Source organism: Cinclus cinclus, chromosome 4, assembly GCF_963662255.1.
Source record: "Cinclus cinclus chromosome 4, bCinCin1.1, whole genome shotgun sequence".
Lineage (NCBI taxonomy): Eukaryota > Metazoa > Chordata > Aves > Passeriformes > Cinclidae > Cinclus > Cinclus cinclus.
In genome coordinates, this window is record NC_085049.1 from 25,743,640 (window position 1) to 25,764,460 (window position 20,821).

A 20,821-nucleotide genomic window follows, 5' to 3' on the forward strand; every position below is an offset into this window, starting at 1 on the left:
AATAGTAAAGGGAGAATCTAATAAATGAATTGAAATTCACAATATTTGTCATTGACTGCAAAAGGATCAAAGTTACATTTTTTTGGTTTTATTTTTTAGGGATAGCCAAGAACCCAAAAATAGTGGTTTGAGTTTAGACACTTATATAAATCTTGAGAAAGAATTAATCTGCTCCTCCAGTAACAACTGCTACGTCATTTCCAAACTAATCCAGTTAAAAAGACTGTTCTAATAAAGTCTGTATAATTTTAAGTTATTTATGTAGTCATTTATCTGTGAGCTACAGTATTTGCTGGTTTATTAGAATTTATTTCTAGAATAGAAAAGAGAAAATGCATTTTACAATGGCAGAATATCAAATTCTCAAATTTCATTTACACAAATAGATTTCTATCAGTTCTTAGAAAGTGCCTGTTTATTTCTTCCACCTTGCTCCATGATATAGCCCAAAATCAGAAAAAGCAGAAAAGTTTATTCTAATAAAGCAAGAGAACTAATGATTTTGGCCCCACGTCTGTAAAAAAGAGAACTGAATGCAGGAAATGTCATCCAAATTAAAGAAAAAAAAATGTATATGGAGTTACGAAAAAAAAAATCAACCCAAAAAGCCATTCTAGCAAATCACCATCACCATAAACACATGGCTTGCAAAAGGAGTCATATTATCGATAAGACACAGAGCTGCTCTGTCAAGCAGAGGAAGCCACTTCATGCCCAGATTGTGTCCTCATGAGGACAAGGTGGCTCTCCAGCAGCAAAAGGGTGACATCTAGTGATGGCCACATCCACCTGTTCCCAACTCCAGCCTTCCCAAAAACACCAGCCAGAGCTGCCATCCTCACCTGGAGTGAGAGAGCTTAGGGTTGTACCTACGTTTAAATGTCTGTATTAAAAAGATGCACATCTATCAAATATCTTGAAATGCTTTCCTTTCATTACCTGAATTAAAAAGAAACAACGAACCCAAACATGAAGAAAACATGAAAAAAATTGTCATTTTAAGATATATAATCTATGCAAAAAATTGCTTAAACCTTCAATACCAGAAATAAAAAGTTCCTCTTGCTATATTAGTGCTATGTTGTTCTAATGCAACCTCTAAAGTGCCAAGTTCTTGAGTGATTTGCTGTAACTGGGATACAATCCTTGCAAAAGCTGTTCCCAAAAGATCATCCTGCATAGCATTTACTTACACAGCTATAGTACAGAGAGGTTTTAAAAAGTCACACACTCAAGCAGTAGAAAATTCTCCCAATCTCTCCAAAAACATAAAAAATGCCTAGAATTTTAATATTTTTTCAGCAACAGACAGTGCAAGCCTCACTCTGGAGCCAAGACTATCCATTCAAACTTCTCTAGTTAGTGAAGAACCTGGGACAAGACCAAAGTGTTTGATTACAAATAGAGCATTATTTTTCTCTGGTTCTATGCACTGCTTCTCTAATAATATATTACAAATAATACAAAAAAGTAATTAAGAGTTTGTTGCTCTTTTCTTATACACTTCTTGTGTACTGGGAAAATGAGTGTTTTTCTCAAAACATTCTCTTCTGTTTATTAGGGTGATCCAACCCCAGTCCTTGCTCCCAGAAATGCAGACTTCATTTTCACCTTTGACTGCAAAAATTGCATTGCTGAGAAGTGCAAGGAATCACAAACTGCATCATTTGAGAATTACAATACCTTATTTTACAACTGTAGTGTGTGCAAATCATTATTTCAATTAAATTTAATAGTTACAAGTATTCTCAAACCATGTAGGTACAGTAGGTTCTACAGAAAGTATCATGGATAACCAATATTCTGAAACTTGAAACAAAAACAATAAATAAAAGTTTGAAGTATTCAAACTAAGAAAAAGTAATCCTGTACATTGTACAGTACCTTTTGGTTAAAGCTTCTTAGCAAAAATATACTAACGTGTTCTAAGCATTCCAGTTACAGATGGTTCAGTATTAAAATTTCAAGGTTTCCTCATACTGAAAAAAAATATTGCATTTGTCCATAGGTGCAGCAGAAGATGTCTCTCTCTGAACTAGGCTTCAGTCTTTAAAAATCCAGAGACAGCAAGTCTGAATTCAAAGGAACCATTACAGAACTCCAATACAGTACTGAGGATGTAGGGTTGTTGTGCATGAGGGGTTTTTGACATTCCTGACTCCCAGCAGCAGCTCTAGAGAGCCCACTGGATATCACTGAGGTCAGCTGGGTCTCCCAGGCCTCCATCAGCCTCCAGGTAATTCATCAGAGCCGTCATCGCGGTGTCGTCGTTCCCACAGATGGCATCGAAGTCCAGCTGAGAACTGCCACCTACACGGTGAATAAAACAGGTGGTTTGAAGCAGGTATGAACATCATGAAGCATGGAGAACATTGTAACTTGCAAAACAGAATTGGTTTGAAGCAGCACCTGCCTTTGAAGTCAAGGCAAATATTTCTAGGTTAAACAAAACTTGACTCCTTTTTAGTTTAAAACCATTACTTTTTGTTCTGTGTTGTTGGAGTGGTTTTTAATTGTTTTTCCCAAACCTTTATTGATTAGTTTGGGGTTGTTTTTTGTTTTTTTTTTTTTCCTTTGTGTTTCATTTTCAGTGTTTTTCTTTTTTGGTTGGTTGGTTTCTTTGGGGTTGTCAGGGATTGGGTTTTAAAATATTTTTTGGAAAAGGTCATAGTTCAACTCAAAGAAAGCTGCAGGTTATAAATAAATAAATCTCTGGTAAATGGGGTAGAAGGAGATGGAAAAGTTTCTAAGAGCTGAAATATAGGATCAGCACAAACACGTTTTTTGCATATTTTTGCCTTTATTGTTAAACATAATGCAGTGGCATTTTCCTCTTACAGGGCCAGGGAATCCTGTATCCAGACAAACTTAATAAGGGAAAGACAAAAAAAAAAAAATCTTTCTGAACCATTTTGAGCAGTCCTTTGTACTAACTACTCCCAGCTTGCAGCTAAGGAAGAGATAAAGTGCTAAAGGACAATAATTCACAAATCCCAAGAAGTTCCCTGACATTGCATTGAAACACTTTTCCTCCCCATCTCCGTCCTGCAGGGAAAACAGTAAAGTGCCTCAAGAAAAGTGTAAGAGTGCAATGGTAAACTTCAGTTACAGATGTTGTTTTTTGTCATGAGATTGGTCCACTGATCAAATTTTGCTGTTTGCCTTACAGCAGTAACACATCTGCTTTCAGAGTGCTCTCATCTTCAGACAGCCAAATCTCTTTCAAATTTATACATGGTTATAAAGGGATGCACTCAGAAATGACACCATTGATCAGAAATGTCAGACCCTGCAAGTCCCAGAATATCCCCAAGAGAAATATATCTTACTGAGGAGAGGTTCATTACTGGGAAATGGAATAGCACCCTGGGTTTGTTCTGAATTCTCTAGAGCTTCTGTTTCTGAAGGACATAACTGAATCAACTCTTTATTTGGCACCTGGAAGAGCAGAATTGATAGGACAGAATTAGATCCTGAATTTAGTCACAAATATTACATTAGAAAAATATCATAGATTGCTGTCAAATTATTAAGAACTAAATAGAGAAAGTGGAAAATATACATCATCAGGCAGATATTTTGCATTTAGAACCAAAATTTTTAGTAGTTCATATAGCAGTGGACCTGGCTTAAATAAAAGTTGTGAGCTACACAGTGGTCAAAGGTACTTCACAGTGATGGCACTGCCTGAGAGTGTTCAGTAAATAAATCCAGCACCAAACATACTGGTTTGCACTTTCCACATCTACTACCACAAACTACAAATTCCCAGTGACCTCATGTTTGTCACTGTCAAAAAATTCCAGTTAAGAGATTTGAAAAGCCCTCATACCTCCTAGGTGTGACTAAACTATATTGATCATAGCAACTGAGATGGAAGTATTCCCAACCCCCTAAAAAAGATAATTTTTCCCTGATACTTGTTTTCTTTAACACATATAAGTAATTTAGCAGGAGAGACTCCTAGGATTGCCTGACTTGTGCATATTCTACCAGGAAATTAATAAAGGTGAAATGCTGTCCAAAAGTATTTTAAGAACAAATGGATACCAAAGCCCAGAATCAAGAAAAATCTTCAATGAATATGATGAAATTATCCTTATAATGAGACATTAAATGATTTAGAGAGTTCAGCTGAAGTCAAACAACTCTTAAGGAGAAAAATCTGTGGTAACACAGGGCTGAACAGATAAAAAAAAGGGGGAAGTCAAAGCAGAAGAGTGGGGTTTTTCCATAGGAAATGAGATTTGCAATGAAAAGAAACTGTTTTTAACAGGAAATAAATTTGCATTCAAAGAAGAGCTGTTGGAGAAGTTTGTTCATACAGTGTCCAATGCAAAACATACAACATGTTTAGGTAAGAAGATATGTTAATTATTCCACAGCTATGGGCAATAACTATGTTAGTTATAGTCTGTAGTGTTACAAGCACTAGTAGATTTACAAGCACTACTAGATTGGCATAACTATCCATTTTTAGAAGAGTCATGAAATACCTTCAAAGTCACAATTTTAAACATTTCAAAATAGCACAGGTTTTTTAGAAGTCTCTTCAAAAACATTAAAAGTACACATTCTCTCACAAAAACAAATCAGGGCAATCTGGCTCAAATACAGGTCTTGAGCTGACATTGACCTTCACATTTTGGATTTTTACAGGCAGGGGTGTACTCACATCACTGCAGTTTATAGTTAAAGCTGGAGAAGGAGACTTTCTGAGGAGATGTGATGGACTTAACTCTCCAGAGGGTGAAGAATGCAACCTAAAATTGTACATGCTTAGATGATTTACCAGGTCACATTAATCAAACATTGGAAAAAAAAAGACTGACTGGTGCAGAACCCACCAGACCTCCCCAGTGACAACAGAAAAGAGAACAGAAAAGACCATAGGTCACAATTCCTTGAGCACACGTTTCTTCCTCTCTTGAGGAAGATGTCAGTGATGTGCTCTGCCAGGCACGAGACTGACATTAATTCTAATGGTATCTCATAATGTTATTGCTCAACCTAAGCAATGTTATACACACAATATAATAAAAGTGAAACTGGAGCAACCCTCACATAATCATATATCCCTCATCCCTATCTTTACTTAAAAGCCTAATGATGGTGTTATGCATTTATTACCTTTGTAATTCTAATATTTCATTTGCAATTTCGGTTCCTATGCTTCCAGCACCAAGAACTGTTCCAGAGGACATTCCAGGTACACTTACTAAAGACTGTTTTACAGCATCTGGAGATAAAAAAAACAAAGCCCAAACAAAATCTTAAACCCAGAGCACTTTCATTGCAGAGCAAGGATTCGTTTTAAAGCAGCTTTTGTTCTAGATATATATACACACTATATAAGTATGTATTTTCATATATGCATTCAGAAATTATATTCCTTTAAATACTGATTCATGGCAAAGGGTGTTGCAATATAAAGTGAATAATCTGTTTGTGAAAACTGTTGTTCTCCAGCAGTGAAATATATTTAATCGTTGCCACCTCCAGTGTCTCTCACAGACATTGCAAAGAACATGAGTTTAAAAACACCCTTGGATTTATCATCAACTGACATGAGTTACTGAAAGAACATTTTGAAAAGCAAATATAAACCCTTGACAGCAAGACAGAACAGCATGCAGAAAGCAGGATCTAAGCATAGCAGAAAAATAATAACAAAGTATGTTCTATATCAGTATTGCCCTGTAGTTTATAGATAAACTCAGCACAATTGCATCTGTTCAAAAAACTGGGGAAAATATGAAGTGTCTGTGACAGAAGCACAATATCATCCTACCAACCAAATCCCAAGTTCTAACAGAAGCTGCTGAAAATTAAAAGTAGGTTATATACACTTCTTTTTAAGGTTCTATGAATTATATCAATTAGGACTCTGTAAGTAACTAGACACTGAAAGAGAAGTAGCTTTTAAAAAAATTAATCCTTCCTTGCACACAGCCTAGAATAAAAAAAAAAATCCCTGGACTGGATAAATCTAAACTGACTGATCAGGAGATGCAGCTGTGATAACTGTAAGAAGTGACACTTGCCTTCTGCAGGGTGGGAACTGTAGAGGACCTCTTCTTCAGCTGATTCTTTATGACCTCTGAGATTTAAAGAAATTAAAAATCCAAAACCACAAAAAGTCAGCAGGTTTTTATTCAAGAGCAAAATGCAGCATATATTTATGTTTAATTTCAATAATACTTTACACAGAACCAAAGCTAACATCCTCAAACATATTTCCATGTTCAGTTCTTTGTAATGTTTTTGAGAAGTGGGTGAAATCCTAATTTCCACTTACAATCCAAGTGAAGGAGAAAGCCAGTAGGATTGTCTGTGTTCATGACAAGGGAATAGGGCTGTCATTTTTAGTGTTAGGAGGGAAATCAGGTAACCAGGAATAAGGACAAGTCAGTGGCTGCCTCATGTCAGCAGCTGCTGCCCTCCTTCCCTCCTGCAGACAGCTGCAAATGCCCACATCTCCAGAGCAGGCAAAAAAGTGTCCTTGGACTACTGGCCAGCACAGACTGTCTGAACTGCTCTTCTCTGTTTTCTTGGGGAAAAAAAGACATGAGCAAAAGAGGTGGGTGATGTTGACTTCAGGCATGAACCAGAATGAGCAAAACGCCCCCCCCCCCCCCCGACAACTTGGTTTAATGGAAATAAAATCCCCTCTGTCCCTGTTCAAAACCCCAATCACTGGCAAAGATCCTCAGCAGCACTGGAACAATCCCAACTACAGTTCCACTGCAAGATGTAGAGTATGAAAAAGAACTACAAATAAAAAGAATTAAACACATGCATTTACTGTCCCCCAGGCTCCACCCTTGCAACCAATCTGGAGAGGATCTTTCTGTCCTGCCTTGCATTTCCCCCATCTATCAACTGTGCTGCTCCACCTTCTGACACCTGGGAGTAGGGCAGCACTTGGAATTGGGTCAACTGACACACAGAGGGTTGTAAAGACCAGAAGCAAAAGCAGAATTAACTTGACAGTTCCATTTATTCCAATCTACTTTTCTTAAAGATCCTTCCTTTCTTCCTTTAACAAGAAACTTTTTCACCTCATTTTTTCCTACTGGGAAACAACATAGTTTTCAGAGTCAAATTCACAACTTAGGCCTGCAACAAAAATAGCTGGTAAATGCCAAAAAGATGTTTGTCCAAGTTGTTCAGCCCCTTTTTGTGCAGGGTTGATGTTTTCTGGCCTTGTTCTGCTTTATAAGCAGGTTATTTTCTGTTAGTGCTAACTGTAATTATGATAAAAAAAATGGAGAGTCATATCAATTACTTACAATACCACAGTGTTGTTTGATACAATGTACTCCAGCTCTTTGGTCCAAGGATTCATGAAACTAAACCACTGACTCTTTAAAGTAACGAAAGTCCCATCTTTCGCTCTAAATTTGTAGGAATTTGTAAATACTTTTTCTTTATTCTGCAACACTAGATGAGAAAAGCAAAGTTAAAATCGCCATATTTAAACTTAGAAAGGTAAAGTTAGAAATAATAAATCTGTTTTATAGCATCATAAAACCAAAATGTTTCCATTGGCAAGACATAGAATAACATGCCAGAACAAACTGGGACCTGTTCTAAAATCAAAATATATAGTTTCAGCAGGGTCATAAATCTTACATTAAAAAGCAAATACTAGGTTTCTGCAAACCACTAGGAAACTCATGGCTTGGTGAGCTGTAACTCGTGTCTTTAATTATGTTATCAGACACATCTGCTCTTCAGGATTCCTTCCTCTTCCTTACAAAGAATGGAAGCAGAAGGTTTGACAGATGCACCAACGTTATTCTCCCACCATTAAGGCCCTACACCAGGAGCCAAGACAACACAAATTTCTCCCTGCTTTTATTACAAGCCTTACACAAGTTTGTCTCAACACAGACATCACAAAGGGCAATGCTGAGGTTGGGTAGTTTGGGTTTGTAGTGTTTTCACTTGCAGTTACACATAGCTGTAAGTAGTCTGGCAGGACCAACTATTTTGTACCTTCTTTGTGTTTTTCAGCTAGGTGATTGTGATCATCTTGATGGCAGTACTCATAACAAGAAGTTCCTAGAAGCTCCTGCGGCAGATACCCTAAAATTGCTGTTGCTCTGTTAGAAATAAAAACGTGAACTACAGCGGATTCAAAGCTGTTTTCTCCAGTATCAGATAAAACAGAACATTAATATTTAAACAAACAGATGCTGGTGTTCGTGTTTGGGGAAAAAAATATAGCATTAGTACAGCTCTAAAACAACAAGAAATCTTTTTCACAGCAAATTATCCCTTTGCAATGAATGACAATTCAAAGGTAAAATAGGTGTTTAAATATGCAAACCACACAAAACATTTCTGTTTAGTGGCTTCCCCTTAGTCAGTCACAGCACTGGTCACACATAGAGTCAATAAAAAACTCAGCAGTTGAATTTTGCTCTTCCTCTCAAAGGAGTTAGTTTTAAACTGACACTTTTAGTTGAAAAAAAAGAAGATTGAAAACAGCAACATTTCCAGTGACAATGAAATTCAAAATGCACAGTGGTATCTAGGTCTCTGCAACAAATAAAAGTCTGCTTCAAAAAGTACAGAAAATGGGAACTTAGTTCTCAGTTCTAATTAAATAATTTGGTTCCCCATTTAGATGGAATGTATTTGTTACAAATGGTAAGACTCTGAAGTAATAACTTTTGATTAAATGTTTATTACTTCATTCATGTGCAAAGATATGAAGCTCTAACTTGAGACTTTTCTTTATGAATAAATGAGTCCATTTCCTATAGGAAAATAAATTTCTATACATTATGCATTGACAAAAAAAAAATGAAGCCCAAGTAGACGTAAAGAATTAACTGCTTCTGGTGTAGAGCAGAAAAACACTGTGAAAATTAGAATTTTTGAGAATTCTCAGAAAATTCTTAAAAATGCGAATTTGTGTTAGAACTTCTACCCTGCTGGAGAAATTACAGTTTTGACAGAGTATCAGAAAATGGAAGCAGTTGTGTCATTTCTCTTCATTAAAGAACAAAACGCTTACCGCTGATCTACATAAACAAATTTTCCATCCATGGCAAACCGTGTAACAAATTCTGTTGCTTTGACTTTTATCTCTCCACTCTTTTGTGGAACAATATAAGGGTGTAACCTCCCAATTGCAACAAGACAGTTAAAGTTACTACTGTCCTTTTCTACATCACTTTCCTCTTCTACTCCCACCTCATTAGGAGGCCAGTTCTTCAAATACCCAGTACAGTGAATGGTGCAGTATTTTCTGTGATCTAATAGAAAGAAATTAAATAAGAAGCAGTTATTGTTCCAAGAGTAAACCAAATTCTTATTTTATTCTGTTGGCCATGAGACCAGCAATTATACTTCAGGCTTATCTATACCAACTGTACAAAGCTACAGATCATTTTACAGAGTATTTTTCAACTAATTTTTTTCTATTCAATTTGGGCTTACCTGCAGAGAGAGCTGCTAACCTATGTAAGATTTAGGAAGATGAGTTATGGGTGCTAGCAGTTCAAACACGTGTTAGAAAAGAAAGCAGTAACCCACAGATCACTTTGATTTTAAATGGTTTCATATGGATTGGGAATTAAAATTAACCTGAGGCCCTCTGTAGCTTCCAAATCAATTTACCTTTGGTGAGCACAATGATCTGAACAGATGCTCACTGCAGTTGTTGAAAGAATCAATCAAGAACAACCCAAAGCAATCCTGCTTATTTTCTATTTAGAATACAAATATTTTAAGTATCTTAAATTCCAGCATACACTGTCATTCATCCCTTTTTGCTAAGTAACATGCAAACACCCTCATAAGCGTCAAGGTTTGACATTATGTGTCCTACAGTAGCTGTCTTTCCAAAAAAATGCCAAAGCATTCTTGATATCTCTGTGCTGAACAGGATGCTTTCCATAGCTTTGATTTTCCTCTCTATTACAAAAAACACAGATCAACTCTGCAAAATGAGAAACTGAGTTATCCCACTACGATTTTGTCACAGTTGCTCAGGTGCCTTCCCTCAAAACTGCTTTCCCAAGAAGCATTTACAGAAGGTAAATTCTTATCTCACTGAGTTACATCACTGACACATCAAAGGATACCAAATTCTATTTACTTACAATCATGGGCCTCTTAAAATTTGTGATGTATCTCAACAGTAACAGCTTACATTGAAAAACAGAACACGGAGGATTTTTTCAGGATCAAACAATTTCAGCACACCTTTGCAAAAAATCAATACTAAGGTATTAAAACAAAAGCTGGAAATTGCATTTTAAATTTGAAATTTAAATTTTCACTGGAAACTTGACAAGATTATACTCCTCTATGAACATACCAAAATATGAACTAAAGTAAAATTACTGGAAAAATGGATGGAATTACATTGATAAATTAACTTTACCACAAAAAGGGGAATGAAAGGAAAACTCATATTTTTAAATACACACAACACAAAAAAGTAAATCAGAAAATAAATTTGGTTTACTTTTTTCCCTTCAAAATAGTAGAGTTTGCAGGCTTTATTCACTCAGTTATCTTCAAGACATAAGTTATTTAGTTTCATTCTTCTGATCTGTTCCAGTTCTTTCAAATATTTCCCTGAGACTTCTCAAATTTGACCACAACAGACCACATGCTCCTACAGAGCCACTGTACCTCAGGTTCCTCCCTCCCTCTTTCCAAGAGGGCACCAGGAGGAAAAAAGAGTACAGCTAGACTGTTTTTCAAAAGGTGTCCCTGGTTCATATTTACACTGCTCTACAGCTACTTGGTGAGATCAGTAGGAACTAGAAATTCATTAGTGACTCGGAATTGAAACAAGTTTCAAGAGATAAAGCCCCCACTTCATCTCCACTCTTTGAGTACCTTTCTTCTTTGGGTTGGGCAAACACTCCTTCTCCTCTTTGACTGTGGTCCTGCTACACTTTATCCGACAGAAGAAGGAACGTCGAGCACCAGAGTTCAGCCGAGCTGGTCCAGCTTGGAAATCTGTGTGTACTTGCAAGCCAGCTTACAAAGATTTAGTAAAGTAGTTTAGAAACACCAAAATCAAGCAATAAAACTTCAGAAAACAAGATGCTTTCTGCATTTACCTCCCAGTACATTGTCCTTACTGTTTAGCTGCCTAAATTTTGTCCTTACAATTAAAAAAGTCTAATAGTTTAAATAGGGTAAAAGAAAACATGATTGACACAGATTCCACAATTAGAAAGAACTACTAAACTATTTTTAAACCCTTCTTGATATTCTTAATACAATTTTACTACAGATGCTTTATAAACTTTTACCTTGTATTTGATACAAGGAAGAACTGCAAAGATGCTTATAAAAGCCAGTTATAAAATAGGTATTAGCTGCATAGTACACAATGCTTTCCTTATTAGAAACAACTGTAAACTAAAGAAGGTGTGGTTACATTGGGATTGACACTTAGCATTTTCAGAGAAGACAGTGATTCTTGATATTGAAGTATTTTTTCCCATGTTCGACTACATCAGGTCTTTTGTATTGACAAGACCTAGCAAATACAAGAAAAAAAAGTAGTATGCTGGTAGGAAGAATGTCAGACCACATCTTGGTAAATGCTTAACAGTGATTTCAGCAATTTAACAGAATTTCAGTAATTCTTATTATCTAAAATCAAGTCTTTTCTGGGCTAGCTTTTCAACTCTAAACACATTTTCAGCAGCAGATACGCATTCAGATGTTTGTTTCACAGAAATACCTCAGGTTTCTTCATCCATACATCCATACAAATACCTGAATACATCCTGACTAATAATTAGATTTATTAACATCTCATGAAAAAATCTGAGCATGTCCAGCTCTGACTTACTTTTGCCATCTACAAGCTTCTCCCTAGGAGAGATGTCCGATGAAGAAAGTTGTTCTTTAACTTTTGCAACATCTTTTGGATGTAAGTAATCAAATAAACTTTGTCCAATTAAACTGGCCTATTAAAAAACAAAACAAAACACAACAACAACAAAAAAACAAAACAAAACAACAAAAAAAAAAAAACAACAAAACACAAAAGAGATGAGAACCACACCATTTTGAAACAGGACCCTACACATTACTTAGCTCAGGAAAACAACTGTCTACAACACTAAAAAAAAGTCAATACCACAGTTACTCCAAACATCAATATATTGTTTTACATTTCATTTATCGTAGTTTAATATAATTTTTATGTAAAAGGGTAGTAGAAACATAGTTTGTTACTTCCCTTTCAAAAACAGCAGATTTAGTTGGAGACTAAACAAATTCTGTACAACCAGATGCTTTATTTATGTAAATAATGTAATTCCTGGTCCTAGCCAAAGAAGCTTATGCACAAAGTAACACCACTCTCAGATTACTGGGGAAGGAGGGAAGAAATAGGAAGGAGGATGAAATATTCAATTATCTAATGACTCTGAGCTCTAATTTTGTTGGACAAACTGGCACCACTGAGCCAGGAGCAGGCTGGAAGCAGGGCTCAGGTCACCACAGCATTCCTTAGCAGAGGATATTCACAGGGATGTATCCAGCTGGGATGCTTTCTACCTGCTGCTCACTCTGTTCATCCCAAGTAACTGACCTGCTGCACCACCTTCTTTTGGAACAGGAGGAATTTTCACAGAAGTGGGCTGGTTTGGGTTTTCCACTGTTTACCTTCAGCACAGCAGCCAAATCAAAGGACAGAAAGGAGCTGTGTTGACAAGCTCTATTCTAGACTCAAACTCAGGACAAGCATCCAATCTCCTGCCTTTTCCCAGTCCCCATTTAATCTTAATGCAATGGGAAAATGCTGAGTGCTGCTGAGACAGCCTAACAGAAGCCTTGCCAAAATATACAGGTGTAACAAATAAGATTAAACTGCAGCATAGGATTCAAAACCTAGAACAACTCCTAAATAAGCTAATAAATCCACGGGTTTTATTAAAATCAGTCATGTCCTCTGAATCTCCTTGCCTGGAACAGAGGAGATCTTAAGGGTCTGGAAGCAGGGTATGTCTAACATGAGTGACTCTAGAAAGGCACTTTTAGTTCTTGAACAAAATTCATGTAGAAGTTAAAAAAAAGAAACAACTCTGTTTTATGCTTATTTCCCTACAATGATTCATTTCATTTCAATCAAAAAAGTTTTGCACTTAAAAAAAAAGATAAAAATAAATCTATGAAAGAGTCCAGGTTGGTTATCTGTACATTTATAAAGAAAATTAAGATAGCACAAATGGTTTCAAAGTTACAGAAGTGGACAGATGGCAGCACTGTTTTAGCCTCTGTTTGTGAAACAGAAGTCATTGATACAAGAACAAATTATTATCCCTTGATTATTTGTGGTAATTGCCCATCATGTTAAATACCAACTAATGGAAGCTATTTCTATTTTTCCAATTTCCCTCATTCTACAGGCTAAGCTGGCTCCCTTTCAGGTTCTTTCAGTTTAAGGGTACACACTTGGATAGTTATTGTGGATGATGTGTTACGTGGTGCATCTGAGCATAAAGGCATCACCAAGGAAAGCTTTGATTAACTTCCACTGCTGAACTACCCATTTTCCTTGGCCTAAAAATAAAACCCCAAAATCACTTCACTATGTGAAAGAAAATCTCTTGCACACAGAAATTAGGACATCTTCAAATCATCTCTTCCTTTCAGGCTGGCAGTTTTCTTAAGGATGATCAGCTGAAATCTGATGCTGTTCCTCAGGTTGGGAACACTGATGTACTTGCACATATTTTCTTACAGGATATTCAGCTTTACTCTGAATAAGGTTAAATCAAAGAAATTCCAACAAATGATACACCAGGATTGGTTTGATGTAATACAGAATAAAATATAAAAGTTTTAAAATTCCTAAGAAAATGCAAGGTAAAAGCAAACAAGAAACAACAATAACCACCTGATCATAATTAAGTATTTTGCAAACTGATTCAGAGACAAACAGAATTTTTCCTCTGTTGCATCCAACCACAAACAGGAATCCATCTGCAGCCTGAAAATATAAAGATACTGTATTTAAAAACACACAGTTAAAATAAACAATGGGTATTAATGACTACAAGGAAGCACACTTTTAAACCTGATTTTTAAAATTAAGTACAAGAAAGCTGGAGAGGGACAAGAAGAAATGGCTTCACACTGACAGAGAGGAGGTTTATATTGGATATTAGGAAGAAATTCCTCCCTGTGAGGGTGGTGCGGTGCTGGCACAGGTTTTCCAGAGAAGCTGTGGCTGCCCCATCCCTGGCAGTGTCCAAGGCCAGGTTGGATGGGACTCTGAGCAACCTGGGATAGTGGAAAGTGTCCCTGCCCATGGCAGGGGTTGAAATGAGATGAACTTTAAGGCCCCAAATCAGGCTATTCTGTGATTCTATAAAAAAAGCAATTAAGATTGCAAGGACCAAATGAGGCCTTTGACCACACATAGCTAAAGTTTCTTAAACACAGCTTTGGCCAAAGTCCTGCTTCTTTTGGGACACATTTACAGATCTTGACAAGGCCTTATTACAGCAAAGGAAAAAAAACCACAAACCTAGCTGTGAAGGAGGTGTGTGGGCTTATGATGAAGCATGCAAACAAGAGGGAAGATTTTATTCTAGATATTTTCTGCGCCTTTTTTGAAGTGCATCTTTAAAAATGTACATGAAGGAGAGCCAACAACTGTGAGGATGTTCCTGCATAATTGGCAGCATTCTCTGCAGTTGCATGAAGATTTTAAGAATGGATGTATTAAACAGGCAGACTGTACACAGATTATTGTCCCTTCCAGGGCTGCTGCCTGCCATGCTCCCAGACCATCTCTGCACACCTTCATGAAAGCCTGGGTAGTGCACAGAGTTTAGAAATCAGTGCAACAAAACACTTGCCTGAAGGAAAAGAGGGGAGAAAAAGCACTGTCCAACTAAAAACTCAAGCTTTAACAAAGGCATGATTTATCTGAGAGTTTGCTTCCACTTACCCTAAGGATTAACTGTCGCAGTTCATCATCCTTCAAAAATGAAGGTTTATACCGGACTTCTGAGTAGGAGCTACTGGAACCTGGAAAATGGATGATTCACAGAGATCACGTCAAAAGTTACCATTTAAATTCACTTTTAGCAGAGTTATACTTGTTATGTCTTTCAGAATTTTTCTCTATGACCCCAACAGCTGAATTTAAAAAATAATTCAAGGTTCTAGAAATTCTAAAAATAAAATTAAAACAAAACCCAAACATACACTGGTTATGAAAACAGACAGATAACCAGCTTTTTCTTGGCCTTTACTTAACACAAACCAAGGAAACTTCTGTTCAGATATCATTAATGTATTGCTACAGGAATGGTATTACGAGGACTGAATTTTCTAGAAACATTTCACAGGTATATTTCAGATCTCTTAACTAAACAGTCTTTGCTGAAACTGAATAATTCCAATATTACCTAATTATCTTTTGGCATTAATAGTGCTTCATTAATACTAACAATAAAAAAATCAGACTATTGTAATTAAATCAAATGTCTCACTAAATATAGTGATACTGACTCACTGCATGTACTGTTATAGCACCTATGGCAAATACTCTATAAAATAATTTTTGTCCATTATGTTTTTATTCATTACATTTTGATAATTTTTTCTTGCTACTCTTTTAGAGGCAAGTAGCAGTTGGGAACATTTCAGCCAATTTCACCATTCACTCTAACTCCACATAGTATCTTGTATTTTCTTAAACCATTTGTTTTAAGCTAAATAGAACTGTGCTAGGTGAAGTCCAGTTTTCACCTCCTGTTGTTAAAATACAAATGCCTGAGCTGAAGATTTCTTGTTTAAACTGCAAGTGCAGTTACTACCCTGCTGGCTTGTCACATTATTTCTTCATGCTTAAGTCTCAGTCTGCTTGGGCCTTTAGAAAACCCTCAAATCTCTTTACACCTGAGCCATTCTATGATTCGATTACTGTCAAGGTAGCAACATAATTCATTTTCTACACTTATTTGACAAAACTAACTGGGTTCTCATTAGACCTGTTTATTCATAATCATTGGGTTTTGCAATGCAGAGGATCTTTGATCTTTGCTTAGAGTTGACCAAATTATTTTTCTGAAATAGTGGTGCCAAAATCCCCAGAATGTTGTGTGCAGCTGATAAACTCTGCAGAATGCAACTTGTATTTGGATATATTGGGGGCGGGGGAGGAGGGGGAAGAGTAAAGAAAAATAAAGTCCCAAAACCAAGCAATAGCAAAAGGAGAGCAAAGACTATTTCCTGGGTTGATCCTCACACTAAACCATTCCCTAAGAGTCTGGATTAACTTTGCTCACTGACTGAGGCTGTCAGAAGTTTCTGTTTCTTGCTACTCTCTAACATGGGAAAGTTTTTAAGACTTTAATGTAATCAAACTCATTGACCATTTTGTTAATGTTCTGTCTTGCAATTTTCCTTTTGACACCTGCACTTTCTAGAAAGAATCAAGGAGTGACCCAAGAGCAAGGCATGCCCTGAGCAGACAGAAAATATTGGACTGAAGGGTGGCTTTTTTTCTGCTATCCTAAGAAAAAATTTTAAATTAAGTTCTGACAGCTACAGACACGTACATTTAAACGAGGAGCAGACTCGGAGCTAAATACAGTAAGGAAATGTAAAATAAAACACTCTTGATTTATTTAAAATCCAGGAAGATACACACTATAACTCCTACTAGAAAAAGGACTTACAAAATGATGTTTCCTAAACTCACCTTTCAAAGATTTCAAGTGCTGGACAGCCATCCGTAGCACTGTGAGTTTGTCCAGTTTTCGGGCCATGGGATTGCACTGTGGTATCATGGCAGACAATTCCTCTATCAAATTATTCATTTTGTCTCTTCTTCTTTTCTCTGTTTGACTGTGAGCCTCTCTGACAAGAAAAATCTATTTTTAAAGAGTGATGCAGAACACATGATTTGCCCCATAATATTCAATTCCATTTTGGGAATGGAACTATCACGATTGGAACTACAGCACTGAAATAGTTTTTCCTATGCTTCTTGTACTGGACAACTGAATTGGATTCACTTCAACAAAGACGAAATGGTCCCACTAATGATGTGAAATACTGAGAAGAGATATCCCAAGCAACAATTTGATTATATTTGGCAGGAACAAGAGGTTATGAAGACTTAAAGAAGTTAAACCCTTCTTGTGACCCTTGCCATGCAAGTGATGACTTGGACACTTCAATGTACCCCAGAGAATTCTTGATGTCACTGGGAATCAATGAAAAGACATTCCTGCTCCCACCTCTGCCTGGCCTGTGTAACTAAGAGGGGGTGTTCATTCTGCTGCCTTTTAAAAAAACCTCACAATAAACAATAAGCAATAAACAGTAGTTTTCCAATGCTTCTAAGAGATGGAGTGGAAATGGAAAGAAAAAGCTGTGCCTCTTGTAATTTACCAGAAGTATCTCAGAAGGCTTTCCCTTTACTGATAAGGTACAAAGGCTGTCTCAGGTTTCATCTCCTGGTAAGCCTGTCAAGAACTCAGACACAGAAAGAGTTTCTCTTCCTGGCCAGTTTTCATCAGAAAACTCTTTCTAGGCCACATGACTGCACATCATAAGTGCATTTATAGCCCAGGCCACCTTTTCTTTACTTCTTTCTAGTTCACAATATCACCTTTTCAGCCCATCTCCTCCCCTCTAACATCCTCCAGCTGATCAAGAAAAGTTTCATTCACTCTCTTCCTCTTTACCCAGAAGACAAGCCAGCCACTCAATTAAAACCCAGATGATTTTTCTTTCTGACTGAAGCCAGACACAGTAGTATAGTTATGCAAAGTGAGGAATAAGTTTTGGTTAATTGAACTCCAAAACTTTTCCTCGTTGGCATACTGCAACAAAAGCTATTAAAGGTAATAAAGTTAACTATACCTGGCCTGTTGAGAAACAACAAAGTACAGTTTTAAAGATCTGACTAGTATTTTAATGATTTTTTTCAAAAAAAACCATGTATGCCTTCACCACACAATTAAGTCTGGGTCATTCTGCCAGGAATTCAGCCTTTCACTCTTGAAAGCCTTTTTTTTTAGATTCCATTTTTTGTGTTATGCTCAGATCTATGTGTTCACCCAACTCTTCCTTTATGTCAAGCAGGAACAATCAAGTAATATCCTGTGTATTCTCCTTGAACTGTGAACCTCAGGAAAACAGATACAAGCATTCCAGGAAAGGGAACAACCTTCCACATCTCTGAAGGTCAATAAGGAGTTATAAAAAACTGAACAGGCAGGTGCAGAAATTCAGGGCATGACTGGATGACTGTACAAGCTTTCTGTTGCCTGCCCAGCCACAAAGGTGAAGGGAGAAAAGCAGGGTCCACACTAAGCTTCAGATAAGAAATACTGGAAGGAGATAACTGATAAGCAAACCTCTAGAGACCTCTGTACTGATTCTTTTTCCCTCCACCTAATGCACCAAAAAGGGGAAAAAGTTAACAATACCACATAAAGGCCATTAAAGCAATCTACAATCTTACAAAGCAATCTGTGATGCTCTGTGAAGATAAATATATTTACAGTTTTGCTTCAAAATTATCTTGGAACATTTTAGTTTCTTTAATTTTGTTTCAATTACATGAATACTTCATAATTACTGGCTAGCAAACTATATGAATAATACTGACAGCATGCTGAGTGGATGATGTATTTCTGGTTTGACATCTCTACTCACAGGAAAAATGAAAGACTTATTTTGAAATCGACTTTATAGCACAGCTCTGGTTTTACTACGTGGTTTGTCTGTAGTTTAAAATATTTGTTTGGCTGAACTGTGGTCACACATTTCATATCTTGCAAGTGCTCCATGTGAATCTCAGTTTATGTGAATTCAAAGTTCAATGACAAAACTTGAATAATTCCCTATAGAAAAGCTTGTTCTAGAACAAGAAAACTTGGTCGTGCTTTAGCCAAATCCATTTCCATGTGGAATAAATTCTAAATACCTCCAGAAGATTCTAGATAAATCTAGAAAAAACAATTATCAAATTCATACAGATGAAGGATCAGCTCCTTATACATGACTTGGGTGTACTGCATTTAATTTTCACCTTAAAAATTTCAACCTCATGTTTTTGCTAAACCATCTGAAATATCCTGCAGCAACTTTTATCAAAGTTATTAGCAAATAAAATCCTCAAGGAGGCTTTAAAAATTACTATACATTTAGCAAGGAAAAGGAAAAGCTCACTGTTAAATATTGGATAGTTTTAATGAATGCTACCCACAAACTCATATATTACTATTGTGAATCTCAGAATTCACTAGCAAAATGTCTTTCTATTGAAAAGTAGTACCTGAAATCTTTTACTTTAACATGTTCTTCATCTTCACTCCTAGAAAAAAAACAAGATACAGAGTTTTACATTCCACATTTAATACTAGGCACTTCTTTATTCCCAAAAATTCCTGAGGATAGAAAATGCTACAAATTTACTGTGGCTCCAGCAAAAGCAGACCTACAAAATCTCTAAACCATAACTGACCCAGCAAGTGATGCATAACAGAAAGAGACCAGAGCACAGCTGGCAATATTCACAGTTGTGTGAACATATTAAAGGGATAGTTCATAATTATGGGGCTTTTTTTATTCTGGAGACAACAACATTATTGGAACATTCATATAACTTAATACTAGACTTGATTTTATTTTCTTGTTTAAAATTTTAAAAGAGAGATCATCTATTTCAGTTTTTATTTCTAATATCTTATTTTCAAATTATAAAATAAGCAATCCTAAATTTTATTTTTTAAAGAACAAAAAAATCCCTAAGCTATTTCCCATACAGCAATGACTGGGAAATCATAAAGTAATAGAACTGTAAATGAAACACAGTCGTAAGAGTCTGCAGCACAATAAAAACTCTGCAGTGTGGAGAAACAGGAAACTAAAAAGGATGATTCAAACAAGGGCAATGAGCTTCTCTTTCCCTATGACCACTGCACTGTTCACCATTCTTTGTAAAGAATTCATGGCCATGGTACCATGAGGATAAAGAAGAGAGGCCAAGCAGGCAGCAGCTATCTCCCACGAGAAAGCAGGAGGATCCTTGGAGATTAAAGCTTGAGGAAGGGTGCCAAAAGCTGCTGCCACCTGTAACTGAGCACTGACCCCCAGTGAGGATCCAGAAGCCAAACTGACAATGCAGAATCTGGGTTCACTGGAACCCAGAAATCTTCTAGACAGTCTGATAAACCCAAACACAAGAGGAGGTTTGGCTCACAACACCCCAAGACTTTAATTCATTGAAATTGTTTCGGATTTAGACAAGTTAGCAATAACTAGTATTTTCCTTCCATTTTAAAAGAAACTTACCAGAAACATCCATATACTGTGAATTCCAACTGAATTTACATTCTTTGACCATAAGAGAAGAGTAAGGAAGAGCCAGACCAGACACAATGCAGCATGTGCCCTATTAATTAACTCTCCTTCTTCCTTAGCTCCACTTGGGCAAAAAATCCAGCACAAATTTGCTGCTCAAGCAATCCCAGCCTTCAATGGACTTTTATAGCCTCTGTCCTAACAGCTGTGGCGCTGCTGATATGAATAGCTAAATTCAAACTACCTTGACTTCATGAACAGAGGATGAAATTCCACTTTGTGGCTACAATGTGGGTATATTTAGTTGGTACTAGAAAGGACAGAATGGGTATTAACCAGAAAAAACAAAAAAAAAGAATACCAGCTTTTCTCTACTTTACCAATTGATTTATTAAAGATACTTCCCCATTTCTTCTAAAATGGAAGCAAATGTTTTAAAGGCAGAAAAGGAGGTTTTTAGTCACACTTTCCATCATGAGCACCATGAAAAAAA

The 20,821-nt window shown here is 36.6% G+C and overlaps 1 protein-coding gene across 2 annotated transcripts in view; it reads right to left on the bottom strand.

Moving 5' to 3' along the window:
* Positions 1 to 288: 288 nt before the first annotated feature.
* BMAL2 (basic helix-loop-helix ARNT like 2) overlaps positions 289 to 20,821 on the bottom strand; it is a 31,448-nt gene continuing 10,915 nt past the window's right edge. The window contains exons 4-17 of one of the 2 annotated variants that reach the window (XM_062491824.1): positions 19,301 to 19,339; positions 16,712 to 16,869; positions 14,951 to 15,030; positions 13,892 to 13,984; positions 11,837 to 11,954; positions 10,867 to 11,010; positions 9,029 to 9,269; positions 8,002 to 8,108; positions 7,293 to 7,443; positions 6,045 to 6,100; positions 5,131 to 5,239; positions 4,676 to 4,763; positions 3,330 to 3,438; positions 289 to 2,310 (exon numbers count right to left, since the gene is read on the bottom strand). In XM_062491824.1, the coding sequence (XP_062347808.1) occupies positions 2,174 to 2,310; positions 3,330 to 3,438; positions 4,676 to 4,763; positions 5,131 to 5,239; positions 6,045 to 6,100; positions 7,293 to 7,443; positions 8,002 to 8,108; positions 9,029 to 9,269; positions 10,867 to 11,010; positions 11,837 to 11,954; positions 13,892 to 13,984; positions 14,951 to 15,030; positions 16,712 to 16,869; positions 19,301 to 19,339 (1,630 nt within the window). In that variant the 3' untranslated portion in view covers positions 289 to 2,173. Of the gene's footprint in view, positions 2,311 to 3,329; positions 3,439 to 4,675; positions 4,764 to 5,130; positions 5,240 to 6,044; positions 6,101 to 7,292; positions 7,444 to 8,001; positions 8,109 to 9,028; positions 9,270 to 10,866; positions 11,011 to 11,836; positions 11,955 to 13,891; positions 13,985 to 14,950; positions 15,031 to 16,711; positions 16,884 to 19,300; positions 19,342 to 20,821 lie in introns of those variants that run through there. The other variant, XM_062491825.1, reaches the window with a different exon arrangement.